The 26,766-nt window shown below is 40.4% G+C and overlaps 2 protein-coding genes across 2 annotated transcripts; both read left to right on the top strand.

Annotated features, from left to right (window-relative positions):
* The first annotated feature begins 4,935 nt into the window (after window positions 1-4,935).
* Window positions 4,936-6,022, top strand: rprml (reprimo-like). The gene has a single exon (XM_034538918.1). The coding sequence runs from the start codon at window positions 5,300-5,302 to the stop codon at window positions 5,726-5,728; it is 429 nt and encodes a 142-aa protein (XP_034394809.1). The 5' UTR covers window positions 4,936-5,299; the 3' UTR covers window positions 5,729-6,022.
* A 14,935-nt stretch (window positions 6,023-20,957) lies between these two features.
* On the top strand, window positions 20,958-26,748 carry LOC117734800 (uncharacterized protein C21orf58-like). Its single transcript, XM_034539067.1, has 5 exons — window positions 20,958-21,156; window positions 22,304-22,411; window positions 22,718-22,870; window positions 24,179-24,213; window positions 26,716-26,748. Exons 1-5 carry the CDS (start codon window positions 20,958-20,960, stop codon window positions 26,746-26,748), a joined length of 528 nt encoding a protein of 175 aa, XP_034394958.1.
* Window positions 26,749-26,766: the final 18 nt, after the last annotated feature.

Below are 26,766 nucleotides of genomic sequence, written 5' to 3'. Positions count from 1 at the left end.
AGAGGTATATTGTATATAGACATCCTATTAAATATAAAATGCTTTGCAAATCGCCTCGCCCTCGACTGGATTGAAAAGAGCCATACACCGTAAACTGCACAACATGTGTGCGTAATGCTGAGGCGAAACTACCAACCTGTCATGAAACCCTGACTAAGCATTTAGAGCTCAAAATGAATGAATCACCACAACCTGAGGCAGCCAACACTTAGTTGTGGTAGATGGACATCTAGTGGGAATAATAATATATTAAAAGTTTATATATACACACTAGAGTTATATGTTATTGTGATCGGCAGTGCTTTCTTACTTAATTTAGGGTTGAAAAGAACTGACTTCGCCCAAAGCTATTACTGTGTAATAGGCATTCCCTAAAAAAAAGTCCAGCCAAGCTCTCTCTCCTGCTCACCAAATTAATGAATCTGATAAGAGCCTGCCACAAGAACCCTCTTCCCATTCCACTGAATGATGGTGCCTGAAGAAATTTGCCAGCTTCTAAAACTAGAAAGAAAATGCAGCAGAAAATGGGATCAAATCTGAGATTGCTTTCCAGAAATTAACTTTGTGAAGTGTGTGGTCGTGGTGGTGGTCGTGGTGGTGTGTGTGGTGGGGCTTGCAGAAGCAGACAATGCTTCTTATCTCTGCTCTTGTCCATTTATTGAATCTTTATCTCTGTGCCCTGCTCTTATTCTCCAGCTTGTTGCTAAGTTACTGCCACCCGTGTCCAAGAATTGCAGTGAGAAGAAAAGACAAAAATAGAGAAATAAGTAGAAAAACTATAATAGTCATCTGTTCTGCTGGCATTCAGCTCTCCGTGTGGGTGGATGGTGCAGGTATATACACCGAAGGCAATCAAACCCCCTTCTCTGGTATTGACTGATTTGGATCTATTGGCACCAGAGCCTTCTGTGACGATCAGCCCCACAGATGAATGGCATTTTGGGAAGAGCACAGCGCCAGTCGTCCTGAGCGAAAAGCCAGACACTGGGTCAGGCGGCAGCCAATTAAGACTGAACAAGAAGCAAGGCTGGGGGCTGGAGGAGGAAAGGGGGATGGAAGGGTCCTGACCTGTGTTACACATCTATCTGGAGCCCTTTAAGCTTTTAACCAAGTCTGAGAACGCCATCACAGAGAGCCAATATCAAAACACAATTCCTCTCAGACAAAATCAGTGTTTGGGTAACCACAACCGGCTTACCCTTTCCTGCTCCGATGGGTTTAACTGGCAGCTGGGAGGGTCAAGTGAGGAGATTTCAGTTTTTCTCAGGTGAAGGGTTGGCAGGCTTATGAAATGTGCCGCTGAGTCGCTGACATGGGACAATATTTATTTGTGTCGTGATACTTATCTGATCTGCCTTTCCCTCCTCACTGGATCTCCAGCTTACATTTCGGCTTACATTTCTCTCTCGGAGGATGACAGCATATATCTGTGGAAAAAGAGGGAATAAACAAATAGCACAAATAAATAACGGGGGATACTTGAGGGATGAAGGAAAGGAAAGAGTGCATTTATGTTGTGTGTTTTAAGTGCATCCCGACTTAAGAACTGAAGGAAAGTCTACGGTTGAGGAGAAAGCTGGAAAGAAAGAAGTTGAAGGAGCAATGGCGACTGAATGTGGCAAATGAAAGGACAGAAAATCAAAGGCAGATGATGGTAGCCAGCATTACTGAGATGTGTCGAAATGGAAATGAGGTTAATGGGTAGCGGCTGGTGGAGTGCATGAGATGTCACCGAGGAAGAGAGAGGGAATTTCTTCAATTAGATTCACGAAATCTGTTTCTCAAACAAACAGATTTTTACCAGCCAGTCAAATGGACAGGATGCAATAGGTGTGCTAGGAACACACACACACACGCACGCACACACACGCACAAACACACACTCTAATATCCCCCCTGCAACATATGAAAGCAATGAAGTCATTATCTCCTTAAACTATCTTTAATGACTAATGGTTGCTTAGTGTGGGGTTGATGGGGCACCCCATCTGCTGCAGTGTATCAGCGTGTAAATAATGACTGTATTTACCTCTACGTGATTAAGAGTCCCGAAGGTGCTTTTTAAGATCAAAACCTGGCCTGTCACACTTTCCCTGCATCGTTACTCGGTCTTTCCATATTTAATGTCCAAAACACACTTTGTTAATGCACACTTTACTGACCTTGGTGTTTCATGGCATATACTTGCACACACAGGTTGCTTCCTCGGGGTGCTTTGGTCAGCTAATAAGGGCCGTCTCGGGGGAATCTGTAAATTGAAAAGAGGGAAGTTGTGAGGAAAGTTTGCTCCTTCCTTCCGCAATGGAGAGGTTTAAAGGGTTTGTCCATTTTGAGTCCTGAGTCATGTCGACCCTGTAGTAGCCCCACGAACAAAAGGGATGGAGGTGTAAAGAGGGGAGGTGGGTGTGGTCAAACATCACCTCCTTGTTGCTAGGGATGTCTTCACTTAGTTTGTGTTGCTAGGCTGCCAATTCCCTCATGTTAAGTGGAAATGTTTCCCCCCCTCTCCTGCGTCCAGGCACCTCATCGCTCCCTCCCTTTCTTTCTCCTCTAAACCAAAATAACTTCACCAACCATCTGCCACTGGGCTCACAGGTCTCCTGTTGCTTAGGAACAAGTCAGATACTCATTAATGTCTATATGCATCTTCATATGAATATACAGTATCTTCACATACAGTTATGCCAACAATAACCACTTGTTAGGTACAAATCTCTGCTTGTGATCGGTATATGAATTAAATGAGCAGCGTTCACAGCAAAATCCTTGTGTGAAGTTAAGTATCACCCACAGGGTCTTAAGTTTATGAAGCTATAGTGCAAAACCTACTGCAAGACATGTAATAATGACACACACCTTTTTCAAATGATATTTGGTAATTAGTTTAAAGGAGTAGCATGTTCATATAAGTGTTTCCTCCTCCTTGACTTTGCAACCACTTTCTACCTAAGTTTTGTAGTTTAAAGCCTCAAAGAAGCATTGTTGGGTGTTAAGTGTCGCAGAGGATTTACATATTGACAGAGAGCTGAGGTGTAAGTACAAGCTACTTACCATAATCACACTGCAATACATAATAGAACAGATTCAAATTGTGCAGCATGGATTTACATGCTGCCAATTAATTTGCAGCTACAAAATCCGAAGGCTAATGAGATTACTTGATCTTATTATACTCCAAAAATACTCCCTGTTCTTCTGTTTTCAGCCATTAATACATTATTTTAAAGTAAACCTTGACGCTTATGAAATGTATTTGTTTGTGCATGGAGCTAATCATTGTTTGTACACAAGCTTTTCAGTTGGCGGTGAAAAACTGCTTACAGACATCAGGAGGATCCCAAATGGAATTGCATTGCATTTGTTTTTAGACAAGCAGCAGATTAATTTGACACACTCTGCTAACGAGTTTTAAATGTTTGAGGCAATTTCTTTGTTAACATGTTGAAGTTCATCAGTACAGCTGTTCAATTTCACTTCAATATGAGTACAAGAGGGAGGTATTATGGTAGAATAGGAAAATATGCTTTCTCCTCGGTAGCCACAATATAATTCCATTATATTAGCATTATAGGAGAGTGAGCTTTAATCCTTTGCCAGTGTAATTAAATAATATATATTAAATTAATAATTTCTTGTTGGAAGTCCCACATTTTTGTGATTTTAGACACATCTGCAAATATTTTCAGAAATTAGAAAGTTATGAATTTATAAGATGGTCTCGGGTAACTTTCAAACTTAAGTATCCATCCAGTAACAATCTTGACGTCTAGATATCTTACTGTCAGAAAGAGAGTCCGACAGGATTTTCATATTATTTTCACGTATGGAAATCGCTAGTAATTGAATAATGAAATCACTGGAGTTATTTTAACTAATTCATGACTAAGTGTTGATCTAAAGAGAGATAACTATTTATTGGTTTATACTCTATTATTTAAAGGCTGATATTCAGTAATGTAGTCTGTTAAACCAAAGATAAATATCACAATATGGCATGCTAAGCATTCACACATAAAAAACACATTTTGTATACAGAAGGTCAGCAATAAGGGAGTATATAATTTTTATTGTAATAAAAATTAATAAAGATATTTCACTTATTTCCTAAAATGATTTATTTGAAGTGAAACACGCTTATATGTTCACATTTCTTTAGGTTGCAGGAGTTTCACTAGCACCCTAGTTAACTGATGTCCCAGAGAGCTGCAACAGTTATGCATAAAACAAAAGACATAGAGATATATGAATAACACATATCCAATAAAGATGGAGAGCTGTCTGTTGTTCATGGGTTTCATTAAAGATGCTGCCTTAAAGGAAACCGCAAGAGAAGTGGAAGCAGGGGAGCTAATATTTCTGATAAATATTTGCCATGGTTCAATCATAGATTATTAATTCATGTCTTTATTTCTAAATTATAGCTCGCTGTGCCCGTATTGGTCTTTCTCTATATGTCCCCGCAGGCAGAAAACATTACACTATAAATATCTTTCAACGTATAGCACATGACAATACCAGTCATTTTGATTCTAATTGAATGCTTTCAGGTTTTAAATGATTTTCAACTCTGTAGCCTTCAAAGTTAATGTATGTCTGAATCAATAGGGATGAGGCTTTCAGGCGTTATTGATGTGGATACATGAGTGCTGGGTTGGTTTCAGAAAGGACCCTTATAATATCCAGGTTTAAAAGTAATTTAGCGACATTCGTTAAATGTTTTCTTGAATTAAGAGACCAGCAGGAAGTGCCACTTGTTGGAGGATCTTGTTGGAGGATCTAATGGGTAAAATGTGCATTATTGAGATTCTAGTAGCCGTTTTTAAAAGGAAATAAGAGAGAAATGTAATAGCCTGAATGCCAGATTAAGATTGATTCAAATTATGTTTATCTACTTCACTTTCTTCAACAGAGGAGTCATCATCTGAGACGGTCTGACTACCTCCCCCGGTGGGGAGTGGTGATGTGGTCCACGGGGAACTCATCATCACTTTAAAACGCGCCACAGACTTGGCACAAGAAGCTCTCGCAGGCGAACACAGAAGCAAAGGCACCGTCTCTTATTTCAACGGAGGAAACACGTTTTGCTCCTTGCGCGCTGTCTACCGAGACTCACTTAAAGTCAGAACAACGTAGACTTTGAGTTGAAGAAACTTACTTTGTGCTGCACTTGATGCGACGCTGTTTGCCTGCCGCAACAGTCCGGTGATGTGGATGTTGTCAGTACGCACCAAGGCTGTGGGGGTTTGAGCTGGACTTTAAAAAGCGTATTATTTGGGTGTTTCTTACTCTTATTTTTTACATGACGCAAAGTTTTATTTGGAGACCAGATTTTAATGTGAGACTGTCTACTAAAGGAGTCGCGTGTATATTTGCTATCAACCCTCAAGGAAACATGAACGTCTCCTTCTTCAATGTGACCCAGGGCGCGCTGTTTAACGGGACTCAGACTCTCGCCGGGACTCTGGCGACATACTCCGGCAACGGCACCGACAACGTGGTGACCGGTGACGGCGGAGGTTCTCTGGTGCTGGTGCAAGACGAGCGGAAACTCTTCGTCATGCGTGTGGTTCAAATCGCGGTGCTGTGCGTGTTGTCGCTCACCGTCGTGTTCGGTATTTTTTTCCTAGGATGCAACCTGATGATCAAATCGGAGAGCATGATTAACTTCTTGGTGAAGGACCGGAGACCCTCCAAAGACGTGGAGACCGTCATGATCGGGCTCAGCTAGAGCATGGAGTGTTGGCACTGTGGAGAACTGGAGTGGAGATCCGGTATAAAGATCCGCATCTGCATGTACTTCTCAAAGACGCTCTTTCTGTGTCCTCCTGAGGAATGATATGCAAAACTTCTCATTTCCTCCTGAAAAAAATGACTACAGGACAGCAGCCAACGAGCAATGTTCATGCGTAAAGTTTGTGCGTAAAATACGGGAACTCGTTTACACGTGGGCCCGTTGAATCTTTTGAGTGAATATAATGTTGCCAACTTGAACAAAGTAACGAAATGTTTACAAGCTGTGACCTCTGTGACCTCATTATTAGTTTGCTTTTCATTTCTCTTTTTTTGTAAATTTTAAATGATTGTAAGTGAATGTTTTTAAAAAACTGTTCAACCGCATGATTGTGAATGCTTATAATTCCACGTCTGCCAGTGTAGTATGTGGACGTTGATGGACATGTATAGGTATTCTCCATACAAATATTTTTCTTGATATACACTCTGAATATTGAAATCTTGCACGTTCTTCAATGAACTTTGTCTCTTGAACAGGTTCTGGTCCTGTTCGGCATGCTCGCTTATTGATCTGTGAAGTGATTTTTGGACCTGTTTTGCACTTTTGAAATCACTTCTGCTGCATGAATTATTTTGTACCAAAAAAAGGAATATGAACTTGAAATTGCAGCATGCAATTAAAACACTGAAATGACCATTGTACGTGCTGTCATCTGTTGATAAACATGATACAGATCATGTTAATATTTAAAGCATTATTGTGTTTTTCTTCCAACATTGTGTCTTCTCTCTCAACTTAGAACTGCATTAGTACCAATCTCTAAAGAAACATGTACTAATTACTGTTTGGTTATAAACTAAAATCAAATCCGACTTATGAAATCATGTGATCTTTACTTATACGATGAAAGCATTAACTCAACACTTTCAAATTGAAAAGATTCATTTTTATGGATGTTAAAAAAGTTAAACAGAAAAGGATATTTTACATTTTTTTAAATGAAGACAAACTATCGGATTCAACAATCAGAACTCAGTAACATCATGGCGTTTATTGCAGCTTTATGGTGATGTGAAGCCAGGCTGAGTTATCCATCTTGAAGACAACCAGCCAAGCTCATATTGGCTTCACAGGATTTAATCTGATCTGTCTGAAGAGTGACGAGCTTCATTCAAGGAACATGCATGCTCACCCAGACCACCTGACATCCGGGCAGCCCCCTCTGCACCTTAAGAGTTTAAGTATGGCATCCAGAGCTCATGTTCTTCTTCTTTTGTGACATCAGAAAGTGTGCAGAGGAGAGCATGAATGTGAATAAGCGAACGGCGAGAGAACCTATATATGCAGCTTTAGAAGGATTTCTCACAAAAGGGACATCCACACACTCTTTTTCTCACCATTTTTATTTCAGACCCCCAGAAAAAAACCAGAAAGCATCATTCAGTTGTCAGATATTAGGTTTCCATTCTATCCAGCTCAGAATTGTGGTCCCCCCCCCACTCCTTCTCTCTTGTGCCCCACTCAGAAGAAACCAATATTCTCATTATTATTTCAGTACTTGTTAGGAGAGCTGGGGTAGATGCATCCTCACAGACACACCCATGCATCCAACATGCTCATTGGACACTAATGTGCAACAGACCAGCAAATTCAGACCTCCACAACGAGTATCTCAGAAAAACAACATGAATAAATACAACTCTTTAGATAATTAGACTTTAACTGCTGAGAACAACTTTACAATCTAGTTCAGACACAACACATATTATGCATGCATACAAAGACTACTGTACTTAAACATGTTGACGTGGTAACAATCCATGTGTGAAGTGCATTCTTATTGCTTTTGTACATTCGGAGAAATAGTCTGTGATTTCACTTAAATAGAATGACTGGCTTTTATACAGAGAGAAGGTTAAGAGGTCAAGCTCAATTATCTACTGAAATTTGCTTCCAAAGTCTATACCGTAGAAAAATAAATACAATTGTTATGGTATTAGATCCGGTGTTGTACTCATTGAGGCCTGCTTCCCATGTTGGAAAACAACTAAGTCAATCAGAGGCGTGATGTCAGGCATAAGAATTGGGACGTCGTCGTTCTGTGCCACAATCAAGTTGGCTCGCAGCATATTTCTTTGATTAACATGACAAAAATTAATACTCATATCAGCTGCGACCACTAACCATGTATCCATTAACCTGAAAACAAGGGTGGCGACAGACTGCAACCATAGAACCATAGAAGCTAAAGCATTCAGTATTAATTACTCTGCAGTGGAACAGTGACAATCTAACAAATCTGGTAAGATTGATATTTAGCCTTCAACTGATATACAAAACTACCACACCCTTACTTTATAGTGCACAAAACAAACACGACATGACAATTGATTCTTCTGTGCATTCACTTTTTTACTCGACAGTGTTTTCTCTTGACTTGGCTGAATATCAAATTAAAATGACTCACCATCTTGCCTAAGATCCACTTAAAGTCTTGTTTTCTCACTTTGAAGGCACCATGACTCGCCCACGACCACTGAGCATATGCTAAAGAGTTAGTATGTGGTGCCATCGATGTGTCCACAATCTGTTGTTGACACATGGACGGTGCTTGTTATGGTGCTTCTCTTCACCAGTTGAATGATCTGCAATAATCATGGGTTGTTGCTTTAAGAAGCAGGTCATGTACCACTCTTATGAGCCTGCACAAGTTGGCCTGCTTGACAAGGTCGAGATGTAGTTCATTATAATAAGTGCATGAAGGGGATATTAATAGGATAATGTTGAACTGGCAGTGCAGGCACAACAAGATAACATGTTAACCCTTCACCCCAATCAACATGTGTGCAGTTGCGCAGGTTTGGTGTATTTCAAGCTCTCTCTCTCTCTCCATAAGCTGATCTACATTTGCTTGTCAGGAAGCGTCACCACTGACCTTTTACAACAGAGACTGCACGGAAAAATAATGAACCGCACACTAGCCATGAAATCATGACAGATATAATGGTAATTAAACCCACAATGGCATAACCAGCTAACTGTAATAAAGATAGGTTTTCTAAGAGGTGTGGTTTTGGCTGAAATAGTATATCACTGTGAAGGTCTCCTATTGCGTTTCGCCAAAAAAGTTCAAACACGATACAGATTTGTTAGCGTAAGCGACACGGTGTGTGAGAGCCATTTTCAATTCCCTCAGTGTTTTTGAATCGAGGGCAAGATACACAAAAGATCTCAATGCTGACATATATATCCCACAAGGATGAAGTGCCCAGTCTCAGACCCTTTCTATTGGGATGCGTTGTATTCAAAGAAGGAAGCAATAACAAATCTGAGGAATGGACATATCTCACACAGGTTCCCCCCCCCCCCCCCCCCCCCCACACACACACACACACATACACCAGAATATGGCATGACTTGGCAATCATTTCAAAAGGTGTCACCGATCCCCTACCTGCCATCTACCCTTAAATTATCGTATATATATTTTGCATTCATTTTACTTGAACACAGCCTTTTTCAAGCTGCTTCACTCATTGCCACTAAAAAACAGTGGTCAAATTAATTGTTTTTTTAAAGCAATTCGATTCATTTTTATAGTTGTTGTGAGACCCCCTCACTGACTTCGGCATGTTGGAACTGGTAGAAATCCCCAAAACACTAAAAGTACTAACACACAAGCATTCATATACAAATACACTCACACACACACACACACACATATAGATACACATACACACCTTTCCTCCTCATCACTCCAGGCAAATTGTGCCGCATCCAATTCAGCTGGGGACCAACAGTCCTTGCATTCAAACTCATGAAATTTTAAATACATCTATTATGTGCAGGCAAATGAACAACAAACAACTAAATTGCCTCGTTCTTTCCATTACCTACAACACTGTGGCATTAGTGATTACCTACACACACACACACACACACACACAAATACTCAATTAACACATTTCAAACCATTTACAAAAATATACACCTACATCCTTTCGCACACACAAATGTGTTTCAATGCTGCACATATTCTCAGCGTGAATGTGAGCATTTTTCCAATGTGACTGTTGTTGATTTAATAATAAAACTGCGCTGTCAGCTGTAACCCCGAGGCATTCTTCATATTTTTGGTAATGTAATGCGTCACTGTGCTTTCTTACCTGCCTGTTCCTGAACCAGTGTGTGTGTGTATGTGTGTGTGTGTGTGTTCTCACTCCAGCAGCTCTGTTCCTTCCTCTATGTGTTACCTTGTATCTGTCTGCACTCCCAAAAATGTGTTCCTGAGACACTACGAACCAGTACGGCTGTGGAGTTCATACATACGTGTGTTGTCATGTAATAATAGATGGAATTGGGAGATGATAAAACGACAAAATGGTGGTAACAGGGGTATTATTACCTTTGTCAGGTTTATAATTAAATTAAGTGTAAATGTTACTATGAGACATGAAAGGAAAATACATTTGCCAGAAGTCTTGCATAGTCAGACATATCTCCACAGGCCCGTGGGAGCGCTGGAGAATGGTCTGGCTGCTACGAGGGAAAAATATGTAATGCCATTTTATTCAATATTAAATAAATAAGCCTATGAAATAAACAAATCTGCCTATAAAATAAATCCTAGTGAGGCACTATATATATTAAAAAATATGTAAACATTTGTAAATAAGTCAATAGTTAAATAAATAAATGAATAAGAACAAAACACTATTATCACCAAGGCCATTCTAGGCCGGTTACCCATGTACATATGTTTGTACATAAATACATATGCTATCTAAAAAATAAATAATTGACCTGGCTTAGAATATCCAGACTGAGATTTGAAAAAGGGGTTGTTGTGTTCAAAAAGCTTTGGGTAGACTCGAAGAAGGTCTGGAGACGAAAAGTTATAATCAAAAGTGCTTTATTAAAAAATAATAATAAGTTGTGATACAGAGCATGTTTCTCAGCTGAGGGAGCATACATTACAAAGGGCCACAGACTGCAAGCAGTTACAGTAACTGTCTTCAGGTAATTTATGCACACCGAGTCGGAACTAACATTCGTTTTTATAAACTTTAGTTCATCGGCCATATTCGCCTCTCATAGGTTTTAGCTTTACAGCATGAGGCTAAAGGTTTCACAGAAGTGGAGTCAGCATCGGTTGGTTTAAAGTTGGTGCACTTGACCTGAGTCACTACGCGCCATTCCTTCAAAGGAGTTGTTATTGACAGATAGTTCAAAGATAGGTCCAAGATGATTCCTGAGCTCGTGTCTGGTACGATGCTCTTCCTTTGTTCAACAGTGTGAGGATGTGCAACATTCCTAAGTGATGCAGCTGTGAGAGTCTGTCTTTTTACGAATACATATTGTCATAAGGCTCACTACTCCTTATTGTTCACATGCTTCTAAGTATCATATTTTACACATAAACATTCTTTAATCACAAGTGTGAGTTATAGTAAATTATTAAATTCTACAGGGTTTATTTTAGTAGGCCCTTTGGTCAATGAGTCATCTGCAGGGACTTAATCTAGACTCTGTCATCGCTTTATACAATTTTAAACAAAAGTTAAAATTTTTGTAAACCTTTCACCACAAACTGTTCCTTCAATGCATACAAATGTTGTACAATTTTGAGGACTTTTTATCTGTGCTTTTTATTTGTTTTTATAACTATACTGACATAAACACTGATATATTTTTTACATTTACATTTTTTTATTTATTTGCTCGTTCAGGATTTATTTCATAGCCATTTTTATTTATTTCATAGGAATATCTGGTGAGTCGGACCAATTTGCCAGTGAAAACAACACAATTATTATTATCTTCTTATCTTCTTAAAATAAACACCAACTTTTCACCTCCATATCTGATCTGAATAGGAATAACCATGCACACACATAACACTGGTGGGCAAAAGCATAATTCTTATGGCAAAGCAGTGCATGGTAATGGCGAGCTATCATGCTCCACAGATCAATGTAAAAAGCCAATAAATTATGGTGTGAGAGAAAGCTCCCTCCGTAATGCTGTAACAGTATATTTTGAAGGGAAAACATCCGACAGTTCACTGGTAGGCTACCGGGTCCCGATTAGTACCTATTCAGATTACTGTAAATTCCCATTTGAACATTAATATGATCCTGATCAGTGATTATATATTGGTACATTTCAAGTCATTGACACAAATACAGAGTAATCCGGTTCAGACAATAGTTTGATTTACGAGTATTTCCAGAAGCAGAATTCTTAGCAATTCAGATTTTCAGAGAAATTTGAGTTTGAAGTTATTATGTGTTATTGTGACTGTGTGCTTGTTATCAATTTAGATGAGGGAATTGTGTATCATGAAATCTCGATATATTATTTCATCACAATATGATTCCATTGAAGGACAAGAAATTATCATATTGAATTATTGCACAGCCCTATTACAAACTATATGCAAATTAATACTTAGTACTCAGAGCTAGGACGTCAGTGTGGGACTCACTGTTCATTGAGGAAATCATAAACTAGGCCTACTCTAAATGTAATTATCCAATGAGACTCCAACCTGAAAGAAAGTTTTAGATGAAGCACAATACTACGAAGGCTCATTGTCTGTGGAGGCCTTTGGCAGTACGGTTACATTTAACTCTCACGAGGAAGGGCGAGTCATACGCTGCACTAAACCACCTTTCATCTCGGTTTCTGTATCGAGGATCTGAAACTGACCTTGCTCAACACCCGCTCACTCAATAACAAAAGCCTCCTTCTGAATGAATTCATAATGCACAGTAATCTTGATTTCCTCTGCCTCACTGAAACATGGCATAAACCCCTGGACTATTTCTCACTCAACCAGACCACCCCCACAGGATTCACATACACAGATAAACCTCGTCCAGAGGGGCGGGGAGGTGGTGTTGCTGCTGTCCACCGGGAGGACATTAAAACAACCACCATTCCTGCCGTTCATTCTTTTGAACATATTGCCCTCAAACTCTCTGGTCCGACTCCTCTGGTAATTGCTGTTATTTACCGCCCCCCCCAAGCCAAACCCCTCCTTCCTCTCTGACTTCTCTGATTTTCTGACCCAGCTCTGTGCAATTTCACCTGCCGTTCTCCTCCTTGGTGATTTTAACATCCATATTGATGACACGGAATGTAAACCTGCCATAGAATTCCTAGAACTGCTACAATGCTTCAACTTCACACAACACATCAACTTCCCCACTCACAGCCAAGGTCACATCCTGGATTTGGTCTGCTCCACTGGTCTCACAATACTTCAGCTCTCCAGCCTCAACCTCAATATCTCCGACCACCTGGCTATCACCATGGACATCGGCATCCCTATCCCCATCCCAAGAACCAAGCGCAACATATCCTTCAGAAATCTCAAAACTATCCTCAAGAAACCTGGACTCGACCCTGAGACCATGAGCAATTTCCGGCCCATCTCAAATCTTCCCTTCCTGTCAAAAATACTGGAACGCGTCGTCGCTGCACAACTCAAAACCCACCTCATTTCCAACGATCTGTTCGAGCCATTTCAATCTGGTTTCCGCTCACAGCACAGCACCGAAACAGCCCTTCTCAAAGTCACCAATGACCTCCTCCTCTCCTCAGACTCTGGCCACCTCAACATTCTCCTTCTCCTGGATCTCACTGCAGCCTTCGACACCATCAACCACAACATCCTTCTCTCCCGCCTCGAATCGTCCCTCAACATCACCAGAACTGCTCTCTCCTGGCTCAAATCATATCTAACAAACAGACAACAATTTATCAGCATCAACAACTGCACCTCCTCCACTGCTCCTCTGTCTCAGGGCGTCCCCCAGGGTTCGGTGCTTGGTCCTCTTCTGTTCATCCTCTACCTGCTCCCTCTTGGAAACATCATACGTCATCACGGTCTCCTCTTCCACTGCTACCCTGATGATGTCCAGCTCTACATCTCCACAAAAGCCATTACCACTACTACTCACTCCACTCTGACCAACTGCCTCACTGACATTAAACCATGGATGCAAACCAACTTTCTCAAACTCAACTGTGATAAATCGGATATGATCATCATCGGCCCCAAATCTCTCACCAAAACCAGTCACAACTTCTGCCTCACCATTGACAACTCCACTCTGTCTCCCTCCCCTCACATCCGGAACCTCTGAGTCATGTTTGAAAGCAAACCTCTCATTTGAACATCACATCAAACAAATCACCAGAACCTCCTTCTTCCACCTAAAAAACATTGCCCGTCTCCGCCCATCACTTTCCTCATCTGCTGCTGAAACTTTAATCCACGCCGTCATCACCTCCAGAATTGACTATTGCAATAGTATTCTTTATGGCACATCTTCCAAAATCCTAAACAAACTCCAATACATCCAGAACTCTGCTGCTCGCCTGCTCACCCACTCCCGTTCCCGTGATCACATCACCCCTGTTCTCCAGAGCCTTCACTGGCTCCCCGTCCCACAACGGATCCAATACAAAATCCTTCTCCTCACTCACAAAGCCCTCCATAATCAGGCCCCCTCCTACCTCACCGACCTGCTCCACCACCACACTCCACCCCGTCAGCTCCGCTCCTCTGATGCCAACCTCCTGTCCATCCCACATAGGACCAAGCACCGGACGTGGGGTGACAGAGCCTTCTCCATATCTGCCCCCTCCCTCTGGAACTCTCTCCCCAAACTCATCCGAGACTGCACTGATCTTTCCTCATTCAAATCGCAAATCAAAACCCACCTGTTCAGAACTGCTTTTAATGTGTGATTGTTTTTTTTTTTGTTTTTGTTTTCTTATCAGGGTCCGAGCGACTCAAAGTCCCTATTTATTTGTTTTATTTGTTTTACCTGTATTTTAGCTATTCTTATTTATTTATTTTTAGCTTTTAGGATGTTTTAATTATGTGAAGTGTCTTTGAGTATTATGAAAAGCGCTATATAAATTAAATGCATTATTATTATTATTATTATTATTATTATTATTATTATCACGTCCAGGTCAATCCTGCATTTGGATACACACACAGATCCAGTCAGAGCAAGGAGACAGCTCGGCACTGGGGACGTCAGATCGAAACACAGAAGAAGGGAGCTTGGGACAGGTTGTGTCTGATTAAGTCAGCATTCAGAGAGGAGCACTGGAGAGAGGAAGTTGAGACACAATGCAGCTTGGCTGCCTTAGCTGGGGACAATCACCATGGGACTAATCAAGCGCACAATGAACAAAAAGCAAACACTAAACAGAATGGGAGCTCATTCTTTCAAATGATTGAATATGCATTTCTCTAATGGCCGCGTCCTCTCAAGGGGATGGTGGGTGTCTCATCTCATTGATTTACGCTGAAAATCACTTGTATTGACCATAAACTGGCAGACTATTGTGCAGCATCATTACAAATCCTTCCCATTGCCTACGATACGCCTCCCCCAACCACTTACATTTAAATGGCCGGCTGCAAGATAATTGGGGTCTGTGTCTAACTAGTTGATTATATATTAATAGTGTGCATGTGTTAATTGGCTCGAGTTGGTGGTATGCACTATACAAAGCTTGCCCACAGCCGAGGGACGAGGTGGTGGGAAGCGTCTGTCAGTCAGCACTCCTCCTGAGGGAGAGGAGAAAAAGAAGAGAGTGAAAGGAGATATATTCAAAGCCTTATCTCACATTGCTTCTCTGGCTCTCTTTCTACCTCATCCCTGCATCCCAGACAGTGGATAGACAAAGAGAGAATAACATCCACGCTCTCTCCTTCAGTCTACTCTGTCATGTCAATCTTGTTATTACGTCGTTACCAGAGATATCGTGTCATTTCATCTCTTCTTTGTTGTCATTATGTCATTCAACATTGCAGAACATTGCTACTGAGACAGCTACAAACTTCTGCTTTCCTAAAGGGGGGATAGAGGCATTGGACGGCCTCTGGTAAGAAGGAATTGAGACTTTCTGACTGTCAAGTCGTAATCAGAGATCTACTAATCATCTGCCGCAGGGATCAGTCAGAAATAATTACAACACAGCTGTAAACTTACTACAAACCCACAAACATTCACTGTGCTGCACCATGTGACCACTATTCAATATCGATTGTTGTATGGTGTCTTTCTTGAGGCTGTGAGCAGTGCATGTTTACCAGAGATAGAGAGGAAGAGCACATTAAAAAAGGAATCCTAAATATAATTGATTGTACTCTTTGCTGACATGATCTAAACAAACCTCGCGCCATGCCCATTCACACACACTCACACGTGATTGTGAACACACTGCCACCAACACATATGGGCTGCAGGGTGGTGTTGCCATAGAAACGGAGAAAGGTAATGGTCATGTTCTTGAGCTGATGTCGCAGGGGGTGAAGGGCAAAAGGGGGGGGGGGGGGGGGGGGGGGGGGAGATTTATGGACTAATGATAACAGCTTTAGCTTCAAATCTGCCATCTAACTGTCACCATCCCCCAACTGACGGCGGTGACAACTGTGACACCAGCGTATGAAAACGCTAACATTGGAAGAAGTTCTAGGCAACTGTGACGCCATGCTATTTGCTTTTAGTGCCTTCAGCAGAACATCCAACTAATGTGGTTACTGCTGTTAGCTTTGATGCAGAAAGAACTGCTGGGCATCTCCATGCATGGCCTCTTCCCTCTTCACCCATGGGGTATAAATAAATGATCTCTGATGCAATGAGCTCCCCCTTAAACCAACACTGACGACCATTTCAGTGTGTGTGTGTGTGTGTGTGTGTGTGTGTGTGTGTGTGTGTGTGTGTGTGCGTGTATGTGGGATTAAATATTACTGAGTGCAAATAATTTAATCATACCTCAGGAACCTGTGCCTGTTTAAAGTGTCAGAATGCTTCAGGGTCTCATTTGACATGTTATATTTGCATATATGGTTCCTGAAAATCTTCTAATAACAACCTGCAGATAATACTTCTGTGGCCTCACTTTACTTCATTGTAGGGCTTGGTGGTATGGTTTACTAAATATCATCATTTAAATCATTAGAATTATTACTAAATTAACCAAGTACATTTACTCAAGTACTGTACGACAGCACCATTTTGAGGTACTTGTACTGAACTTCTTTTTTTATATTTTTTTTAAACATTTATTTGGTAGCTGTAGATAGTAAATTACTTTTCAGGTTAGGATTTTACATGCAAAACATAAGGTTCATTTATTAAATTGATGCATCGATAGGTTACATTACCCGACAGTATATGAAGTAGTTTAAATTAGCTTAACCTCGACCAACTACTTTAAAGCACTGCTTCATATTAATACATCAACAACTAGAAAGGTACACTCAGTGGAGTGCCGCCACTGAGGGGGATGCATTCATTTGTTTAATCAAATGAATACATCTCACAAATTGGCTAAATTGTCTTGACTTCAAGACCTGTTGTTCACTCGCAAGAACAGATACGCTCTCATTTTATTCCATGCAGATGTCTTCAGCTCCATCTCACTGTCGTAAAAAGCAACTTGAAGACTTGAGCAGCGATGCAATCAGCTGTGGCCGTGTAAAACAGACAATAAAAGGTGTTTTGAGAAAGTGTGAGTCACCTTAACCACTAGTGGTCCTTAAGCATGCAGCCTGAACTGGCCACCCAAAATATTATAGTCTGTTGCAGTATAATGTGAGATTAGCCGTGGACAGAAACAGAGGTGCACACTCACTCACAGCCGCACGCAAGCTATTGCATGATTCTCCTGGTGAAGATAACAATAATGATATGTTAATAATATTTCAATCAGGTGAGACTTGTTTTTGGAGTTTAACAATAAGTTATTGCAATTGCGTATATTTGAATAGTGCAACGTCTTTGGCGATTGGACCTTATTCACATGGCGGAAATTGTAAACTCACACCTGAATTAGGATAAGCAAGGGGTAGTGACGCTGATATCTGCGAATGCAGAACCCCCCTGGAGTCCAGACACTGGTGGTGAAGAAGAAGAAGAAGAAGAAGAAGAAGAAAAAGAAGAAGAAGAAGAAGAAGAAGAGAGTTGCTGTAACCCGATGATGAAAGGTGAGCAGGACTGACTGCTGACTGGAGGAGTATGGGGTCGAGGAGGGTCGCATCGGTTTGAGCTGAAATGACAACTGACAGCAGCAGAGAGGAGAACATATTTTAAAAGTTTACCAACAACGCTGTGATTGGCTTACAGAACTGCGCCGCCTCCGATTGGTTCATTCATTGTACACGCCCCCAATCCGCTGATGGAGTAATCGTTGCAAGACTAAGAGGCTGCTTATGAATGAACAAGAGTGTAAAGAGTGTCTTCCCTACTGAACTTCCTCTTGAGCTTCATTAATACACTTATATTTTGCATCATGAGTGCTTTTACTGTTTTGTGGATAATACTAATGTACATCTAATCATGTTTAACATTGGATGCAGAACCTTTACTTGTCTAATGACTTTTATAACAGTTTGAACACTGCAATATAGCTGTTGTATGTAAAACCACATCAAATACTTGGTGTTGACAAACATCGGTAAACTTTTATACACTCCAGGAGACAAAACTATAGCAATAACCCATTCTACCAGCTTTTACCTGCAATGTCCAGAATTCTGCCATATGACCGCACAATCTATAATTTAAAGATGATACATTATGATATTGAAGTATTGTACAGCCTTACTTTAAAGAATGATTTTATTCGATTATCTCTTAAAATGTTCACAAGATGTGGATTGCATTTCTGTGTTGGTATGCAGGAAGCACATATCTCTCTTTTCTTTTTTTTCCTAAAAAAAACACTCTGTTATTAAAAAAAAAGTTGATATCAGGTGCGTGGGCTCCACTGGAGAGAAGGATGCAAATTATCTTTCGGCCACTCTGCCAATTAAACATAGTTTCTTAGTTTCCTCATCTCTGGCAGAGTTGGTCATCACCTGCGGTTGTTCCCATCTCCCCTTCCTCCTACTCGTCCTCCTCTTTCAGCGCTTGATGCTTCCCTTTGTGTCACTTTACCCACACAATGACAGAGGCTTTTAAAAATAGAGATGAACCACCCAGATTACAGCGTTTTAATTACAGAGCTGTAGATGTGATGGGGGTGTAGAGGCTCCTTCCACTGACAGGGGTGGGGAGAGTTGGAAGGCAGAGTGATACAGTAAATGTAAACGGTGTGCTAATTAGGGTCCTCTTCCATAGCGAAGCTCTCAGGCTGGAACCGGGTATTTTAGATTGTTGAAAGTGTTGCATTCTGATTTCTCCGTAAACACACACCAGTGGTCTCATTGTTGCTATCTTAAACTAGAAAATCACCTGTGGGGAGACGGGGAGCAAAAAGTACAAAAATTGCTAGATATAGTGGAGTAGAAGTATAAAGTGGCAAAAGATTAAAGTATTCAAGTAAAGTACAAGTACCACAAATGTGTACCTAAGTGCAGTACTTCAGTACATCTACTCAGTTATTTTCCACTACTGGTAACTGAGTTGAGAAATGCCATGAAGTTCGTTAATGCTAGCCAGTTGCTTTAAACATGCAGCAATATTGTTGAGCCTACATTGTGTGCGTTGATCTGTAGATCAGTGAGTACTGTGCAGTTAGTGGGATACCATTTTAATCAGGTAATCACACTTCACTCCATGCTGAGTACATTTATGGCCCAGTTCTGCCTCCTCCGGGTACTCTAACTCAACATGGTGTTCATTTCACAGCCTCAATCTCGAGTGCCAGGTTAAAAGGTTAGCTCAGTTATGTATTTTCCACTTATCTCTAGAGGTAGACGTGTTATTTAGTTTAATGATCTTTAAAAGAGGTATTCATGTAAATCTGACCCGAATGCTACTATGCTTCGACCGCTGTAATCAATATCCAATTTAGTATTCAGTGGAGGAGGTCAATAAATAGACAGTCTAAACACCTTTTACTTTAGTCTATGTATTTATTCTTTTGTTTATAGGCCTACATTTGAGCAAATTTGTTTTTAGGGCCTATTGCTGTATCAATCTTGTATTAACTGTTGGTATACTGCCATGAATGCTAAATAGTAGGGGGGATAAAATGAAGAGTCTAATCTAATCTAATCTAAACAACTATCTGTTTAATGTTTAAGTTATTGATTAAGGATGAAGTCTATGTTATCACCTGTTGTTATATTGTAGCCATTCGGCAGCATATCAATATTTTATTATGTAACTGAGCCACAGGCCATAATGTAAGCAGCACCATCTTTGTCTTCACATAATTAGAAGGACAGAAAATACCTCCTTCATTTAATTCTAAAGTAACAATAAATGAAAAGCAATATATAAACATGCCTAAGCATCACATTTGTACATTTTAGTGCTGTAAAATAAAATACTATACATAGCACACAGATTAAAATCACTCACAAAAATCACAAAAGGTCTCGTGCCAATCATAATTAATATGACTTTCCTCTTGGTTGTTGATTAGCCTTTGACTCATTTATTTGAGTAAGTAAAGTCTTACCTCATTCAGACTATTAACACCTAGCAAAGTTTTCATTTATATGTGTAGATATTTTTTTACATTGGCAATCAAGGGATGTTTTTTCTCATTTGATAAGTGTAATAAAAACTATTTACATCCACTGTGATTCACTGTTGGAAAAACAGTGAATAAAAGACCAGAGTGGGCGGATTCTTTTTTCGACGATGCATTTTAGTTGTAGTTCTTTGAGTTACCAGCTGCTCTGCTTTTGGCTTCTAAAGTGAGATTAATTACAGAAACAGCCTGTACTGCATACTGTAGGTCAATGCAGTGATCACAGGCGGGGGCGGGGGGGGGGGGGGGGGGGAGGGAGTGTGTGTGTGTGTTGTGTGTGTGTTGTGTAGGGGAGTGTGTTTGAATATGTGTGCAGACTGTTGCTCGTGTTTTGGCACCATAGCAACCTGCTACTGTGTTTCTCTGCATCTCAGCAAACAGGTTAGAATTACATACCAAAGATGTTGCACATAATATGAGCCGAGACTCTCACACACATGGAGCGGACGGAAGATGTTTTCCCACACAATGAGGCGTATGATTCACATGCTTTTCTGATATTTCTTGTAAGTGTGCTTTATTTTAACTTGTTAATTTCTGTGGTTATCAGGCTGACAGCAAAAACTCTTTATCTTAGCAACAACTAACCCGCTGCTCTCTGTGTAGCTCAAACACAAAACCCATCACTGAGTCTTATGTCATAATACAATCATTTCTAGTATTACAAGAAGTGATGTTTTTAATATTGTTTCCGTATGGGAAGATGGAGTTGAGCTTCACCTCTTGTGTAAATAGAGTTTATTCTCAGCCACTGTGCCTCCAGGCAGAGAGCCTCATTACAGCCCAATCTCTCCTCCCCAGGCTCCTCAAGCATCCCAGCACTATTCTGCAGGAGCTCCCAGTGCCCATGATGCCTCCTGGCTCTGCTCCTTCGATTAGGCCTGGTGGTCACGACAAGGAGGGTACGGCAGACTGGCACCCCACACACAAACTACATTTCAGGATGTCACACTCACGGCTGTTCTTGCCTGTCTCCCACATTATCAGCTTTGCTAGCAAGGACTCAGATATATTATTTATGTTATGCTCAGACTTACCTTGGACAATTGCATAAAATGTGTGAGATTGCGTGTAAGAGTGTGTGTTCAATTCATAATCTTAGTGCTCGAGCAGGTTTTAGAGCCCGGTTTACAACTTCTTAAAGGATAATCAAATGATTTTAAATGAAGTTTTGTAAGTTAGTCCAAAGGTTAAAACTCTTCCAGCAGTAAACATAATGTGTTCTAAAACGGTGAAAGAATTGTTACTGTGTATGGATTTGGGGTTATAACAGTTGAAATGTTTGTTAAAGGTTTGGAGAATTTCACAACACAAAAATCTAGTTATTTAATAAATTGTAAAATATTTTTGTTGCTACACTTGATGGCTGATATAATCATGTTATTTTTTACCTTTAACACACATTGACTGTGTCATTATTACCAGCACATGAGCTGCCACGTTACTGGATTTATTAAAGAGCTATCATTCGGAACATGGACACAACATTGAATTTCACACCACAAATAACTTTCAATTTAAAAATATGTAGACGAACAGTCGAAGGTGACAACAACTGTAAATTCCACCAGAGGATAGAGTAACTGGATGCCATTGGAAATGTTGTCAATGAGATAGATATGGGCCAGGCTAATGGGATTTAACGAGTCACATGTTCGTGACACATGATCAGTCCTCAGACTAACATTAGCCGACATTGCTATATTATTTATGAAATTGACATAACTCCTTCAATACCACAAAGTTTTTAGTTACTGAGCGTTGTATCCCTGAGCAACTAGTGGCCAGAGATATCATTTGTGGAAAGCATTTATAATGTATCAGGGTGACAAATATTTCTTTAAAACGTACATAGCGTGGAATAATGTTCGAGGTGAGTCATTGATGAACAAATTGCATTCACCCCCTCGGTTTGACTCAATGAGGATTAATCAACTAGTCGACCTCCGGGGAAAGAGGACAAAATAGCAGGCTAGCTGAGACAATCAGAGGACAGTCAGAGATGATTGTGCTGTGTGTGTGCGTGTGTGTAATATTCTCAATATGCAGACCTTGTAGAGCTGACGATGATCCAGAATGCCGAAATGCACCAAGTCAACATAAATCAAATAACCCTGTCGGCTCTCAGCTCAATCGGAGCCCATCGCCCTGCGGTGGGTATACCAGACAAGATCCAGGGTCAGTTCGGTCCATAAATTGTTTCCAATTTTATTAAAATGGGTTTTGACTTTTGAAATGAAAAAGAAAATACACAGAAAACCGATTTTGTCCTGTGAGTTGGAGAGTATCAACCACAAAATCAAATCTTTCCAATCCACATGTAGGCTACAAACAATGTCAAGTCAATCAATGTCAAGTCAATCTTTCAGTTCTAACACTAAAGACAGTGTCAGTTAAGCAGTGAAAACTTCGTAATGATTTTAGTCTTGTGCTCATAAAATATGTTGGGCTGTTCTCTTTCAGTATGTCAGGCTCCCAGAGATGTGGTCATAATTCAAGAGAATGACGCTGACCCAGAGATGTACCACCACTATTACCAGCTCGCCCAGTACCTGTACCCTGCATGGCTGCTGCCTCGGGCCACACTGGTCCACCAAGACCACCAAACCCACCCAGGTGATCAGAACTCTTGCATGTCATATATGACAACTCATTACTGGTGGTTTAGGCGTTGTAGGGGGACGAAATGGTTGGGCCACAACTGGAGAAACCAGAAAGATACTTTGACATAAATAAATGATCTATTTCACGTTTTACACACAGTTTAAAATCTGTGATAATCCGATAGGCACTATACCTGTTTTCCTCAACTTGCTGTTTTAGGTACTTTTTTCAATGCACTGTCAATGTGGGTAAAGTTAACTATATTTGACCAATTTTACCACGTTGTCCTGCTGCTGTCATGTTTGTTAATCCTCTCAGAAAAGATATTTGAGATGCTTGAAACTGCCAATCAAATATGGCAGAGGAGCACGGGGATCAGTACCACATGGCATCAAATTTGTGTTATTTGTTGTGGCTTCTGGTGCAAAGCTAAACACAGTTTTAAAAATATTGTATCCGCCACTGACAGCAGCAGCCACCAGTGATGTGTTATGTCATAAGTTTATCCAGAATTGTATTAATTTCTAGTTACTCAGTATAACTAAAACACTTCTGCAGCCAACAGGGCTTTTCCACTTGCACATATAGTGACATTTTGCCGACGTTTCGATTTCAAAGACAGGAGACATTTTCTCTTCAGAATCTGGCTGTGTCAGGCAGATTCAATTTACAATTTATTAGTCCATGAAAATCATTCCTAAAATAGCTCAAATGTACTTGTGCTTTGAAAACACATAGGTGTTAATTACTGCAGGTGTGGCAGGACCTTATTTTAAGTAAATTGGTGTTATATTTTTAATTTAATTATCTAAATTGCAAAAGGGAAGCAAAACTTGATAGAAATCTATTTTAAGGACATGTATGCATTTCAAGTCAGATTAGCTTCTCATTGTTAGAAGGTCCACTTCTACAGATGGTCTATGAGCCTTGTCATATCTTTAGTTGAGATTTCAACCCATGTACACATAGCAACACATCCATATACGGCTCAGCAAAACCTATGAGACAGGATGTTCAGGGGATGGGGTGATACTGGACTGTAGTTAGGCTTTTTAGTAACACTGTCAGAAAAGTAGAGAAACCAGATTTGTGCAAATAGCATTGAAAATAAAAAAAAAAAATAATTTCTCTCACTAAATGAGACTTGAATGAAGAGAACTGCTTTGCATGCTCTCTCAGCTCAAGTCATTACCCTCCAGAATGAACTCAAACTTCAAAATCTCAGTGTATCATTGTATCAGTTGTCATTGGGGCCTTTGATCCTACTCATTTATACACACTCATTACTATTTTTGCTTTTCACTTGTTTCCCTCACCCAGCAGGAGTGTCGGAGTCGACGTCACGCCTGCGGCAGGTAAAACCAACCACACAGCAACACCCAGCCAATAGCCAATTAACGCAGGCTGCTCCTGTGATGTCATGGGGCCCTTCACAGCTGGCTGACAAGGGGGGTGCAACAACAGGCTTTACCGTAATTGTGATGAGAAGTGGACTGATTGGGGATGCTGCAAGTGACTATAGTGCCGTTGATTGTGAATGAATGAAGATATGAGTTAATCAGATGCTTTCAAGAACAACAGTGCTGCTGACACAGAAGCAGAGAAAAGGATAATCAGATCACTCACCAAACATATATATATTTCTATGGGACCTGGAGGTGAAATAAAACAGCATTCATTTTTACTCACATTCATATTTGTTTACTTTTGAATATGTTTTTTTGCTAATTTACAATAGATGAAAAAGCCAAATAAATATAATATTGTGCAAATATAAATGTTAATTTGTATGTCTTTACTTTCTTCAACCTGCATTACCCAAATTATCCAGTAGGGAGCAGCAGCAGATGTTAAGTGGGGTGACAAAGAGATCACAAGCAACATGTATTTATGTATTGATAAGCATTCATAGTGACTCTGCATGCTATAGTCCTGATGTGGTCCATTACATGCCACTGTATGACATAGCAAGAGTGTGACAACACATACGATCTATTGCTGTGCAACACCGTGTGACCTTGTCTTTAAATGCACTGTGATGAGAACCTATAGAAGGATGAGAGCGCACATTACTCAACCTCTGCAGGTGACGACAATAAAAAAGCAACTAAATTGTGAAAAGTGCATAAAAACAGTATAATTCACGCATTGAATTGAATATGTTGAACATGTTTAAATAAGAAAGGTATTTATTTACGCATTTTCTTCTATCTGAGATGAAGGTGTTGAGAGCATGTTCAATGTGAGACAATTATTCAGGGATTCATTAACTGGCTTGCAGTGGCAGATTTGCCAAATGAGATAATACAGCCGGCACCATGTGAGGCATCGGAGGCCGAGGAAAGAATGTCGGTGTCTTTTTTAGGAGATTTGTCTGTGACAACACGGGACATTCGGAATTCTTGGCACCCGCTGAAAATAGTTTCAGGGTTCGAAGGTTCATTTGGAGTTCGACAACTGTATTGTTCTGTTACCGTGCAGGGTGGGGAGCACAGGATTTCAGCAGCAGTATCACAGGGTATAATTATAAAGATAGGGTGTGAAGGGTGAAGCACATCCAAATCTCTGATAGAACACTCGGATTAAGAGCTCAAATGGGAAGGACGTGCCAATGTGGATGCCTTTCTACAGTCTCCAGGGTAATGCTAATGTTTACTCAGCTATTAATATCAAACCACCACATGTTGCCTATCAAAGAGACATAAGTGAGAGTGACATGAACGAGAGAGAGAGAGAGAGAGAGAGAGTACATCAGGAGGAGTTAATGAGACAGATCAGAGAAGTGATAAGATTAAAGAATCTGCAAGTGGCAGAAGTAATAATTGATTTATTAGATTGAGCATATAGATTTAGAGAGTAAATGAAGAGGAGGTGGTGCAGTGCATCCGGTAAAGCACTGCACACCAACAGGGGAACAGTGCGCTCTGTGTTAGAAACAAACACAGGTGGTGGAACATGAGAGATAAATGAGGGCTGTAAAGTGGTGAAGTGGAGATTGTTCAGAGAGTGGAGGATACTCTCACATTGCCTATCCAAATTATGGGAGACAGATACCCAGCTATTTTTTTCCAGCCGGTTTGGCATCATGGCGCCTCCGGAAACGCATTTCTTATGTGTTACGGTTGCTGTTATTTGCATATTTGCTTTTATTCATATATATGTTAATTCATTTATTGTCACATCATATCATTGTCTGGTTGTAACCATTTTCTGGTTGAATCACATTTACTCCTGTCCAAAACCAAATACTCCAAGGGTTAAATAATGCATAATGCAATTTATGACACAGTGATGAACGTGCCTAAAGCTGCAAGATAGTGTTCTTAGAGTTACAACACTATCCTTACAGCTGTTACGGCCTGGCCAAAATACTTGCTAACCAAGTTACAATACGTGTTGATTACTTTTCACTCGGGATTATATTTTACCTTTTTAATTCACCATTACATTTAAAGAGAATATGTTTGTGCTGTATCCAAAAGAAGACAGTGACAGAAGAGTGAAGGGGCAGCTCGGCTTTTATTATAAAATATAAATATCCAGGGAATACATTGGACACATTACAAATTCATTCACGACACTATTCTCAGCGAATACAGTATCTGTTTTTCTATCATATACAGCATATACAATACAAATATGAGCTGCACTCAACTAACAAGGCAGATCACTTAACACATATGGTTATGAGTTTCAGCCAGCACACACACATTATGTACAACCGCTGTGTCTGATCACGCCAGAGCATTCTGTACTCTTCACAGAGATTAGAGGCTGATCAACTTCCAGGCAACTTCCAAAGACCCCCTCACCCCTCCCCTTCCCCTCTGACTCTCTCCGTCTCTTTTGTTTTGCAGGTCATTTTCCATCTGTCTTCTTACCTCACATAAGCTCAAAAACACTTATAT

Source organism: Cyclopterus lumpus, chromosome 8 (genome assembly GCF_009769545.1).
Source record: "Cyclopterus lumpus isolate fCycLum1 chromosome 8, fCycLum1.pri, whole genome shotgun sequence".
Lineage (NCBI taxonomy): Eukaryota > Metazoa > Chordata > Actinopteri > Perciformes > Cyclopteridae > Cyclopterus > Cyclopterus lumpus.
This window is presented reverse-complemented; position numbering and strand designations above follow the sequence as displayed.

Coding starts and splice junctions, on each gene's coding strand:
- rprml (XM_034538918.1), top strand. CDS start 5,300: ATGACGCAAAGTTTTATTTGGAGACCAGATTTTAATGTGAGACTGTCT.
- LOC117734800 (XM_034539067.1), top strand. CDS start 20,958: ATGGAGTTGAGCTTCACCTCTTGTGTAAATAGAGTTTATTCTCAGCCA. Junction 21,157..22,303: donor TGGTGGTCACGACAAGGAGG/GTACGGCAGACT, acceptor CTCAATATGCAG/ACCTTGTAGAGCTGACGATG. Junction 22,871..24,178: donor AGACCACCAAACCCACCCAG/GTGATCAGAACT, acceptor TCCCTCACCCAG/CAGGAGTGTCGGAGTCGACG.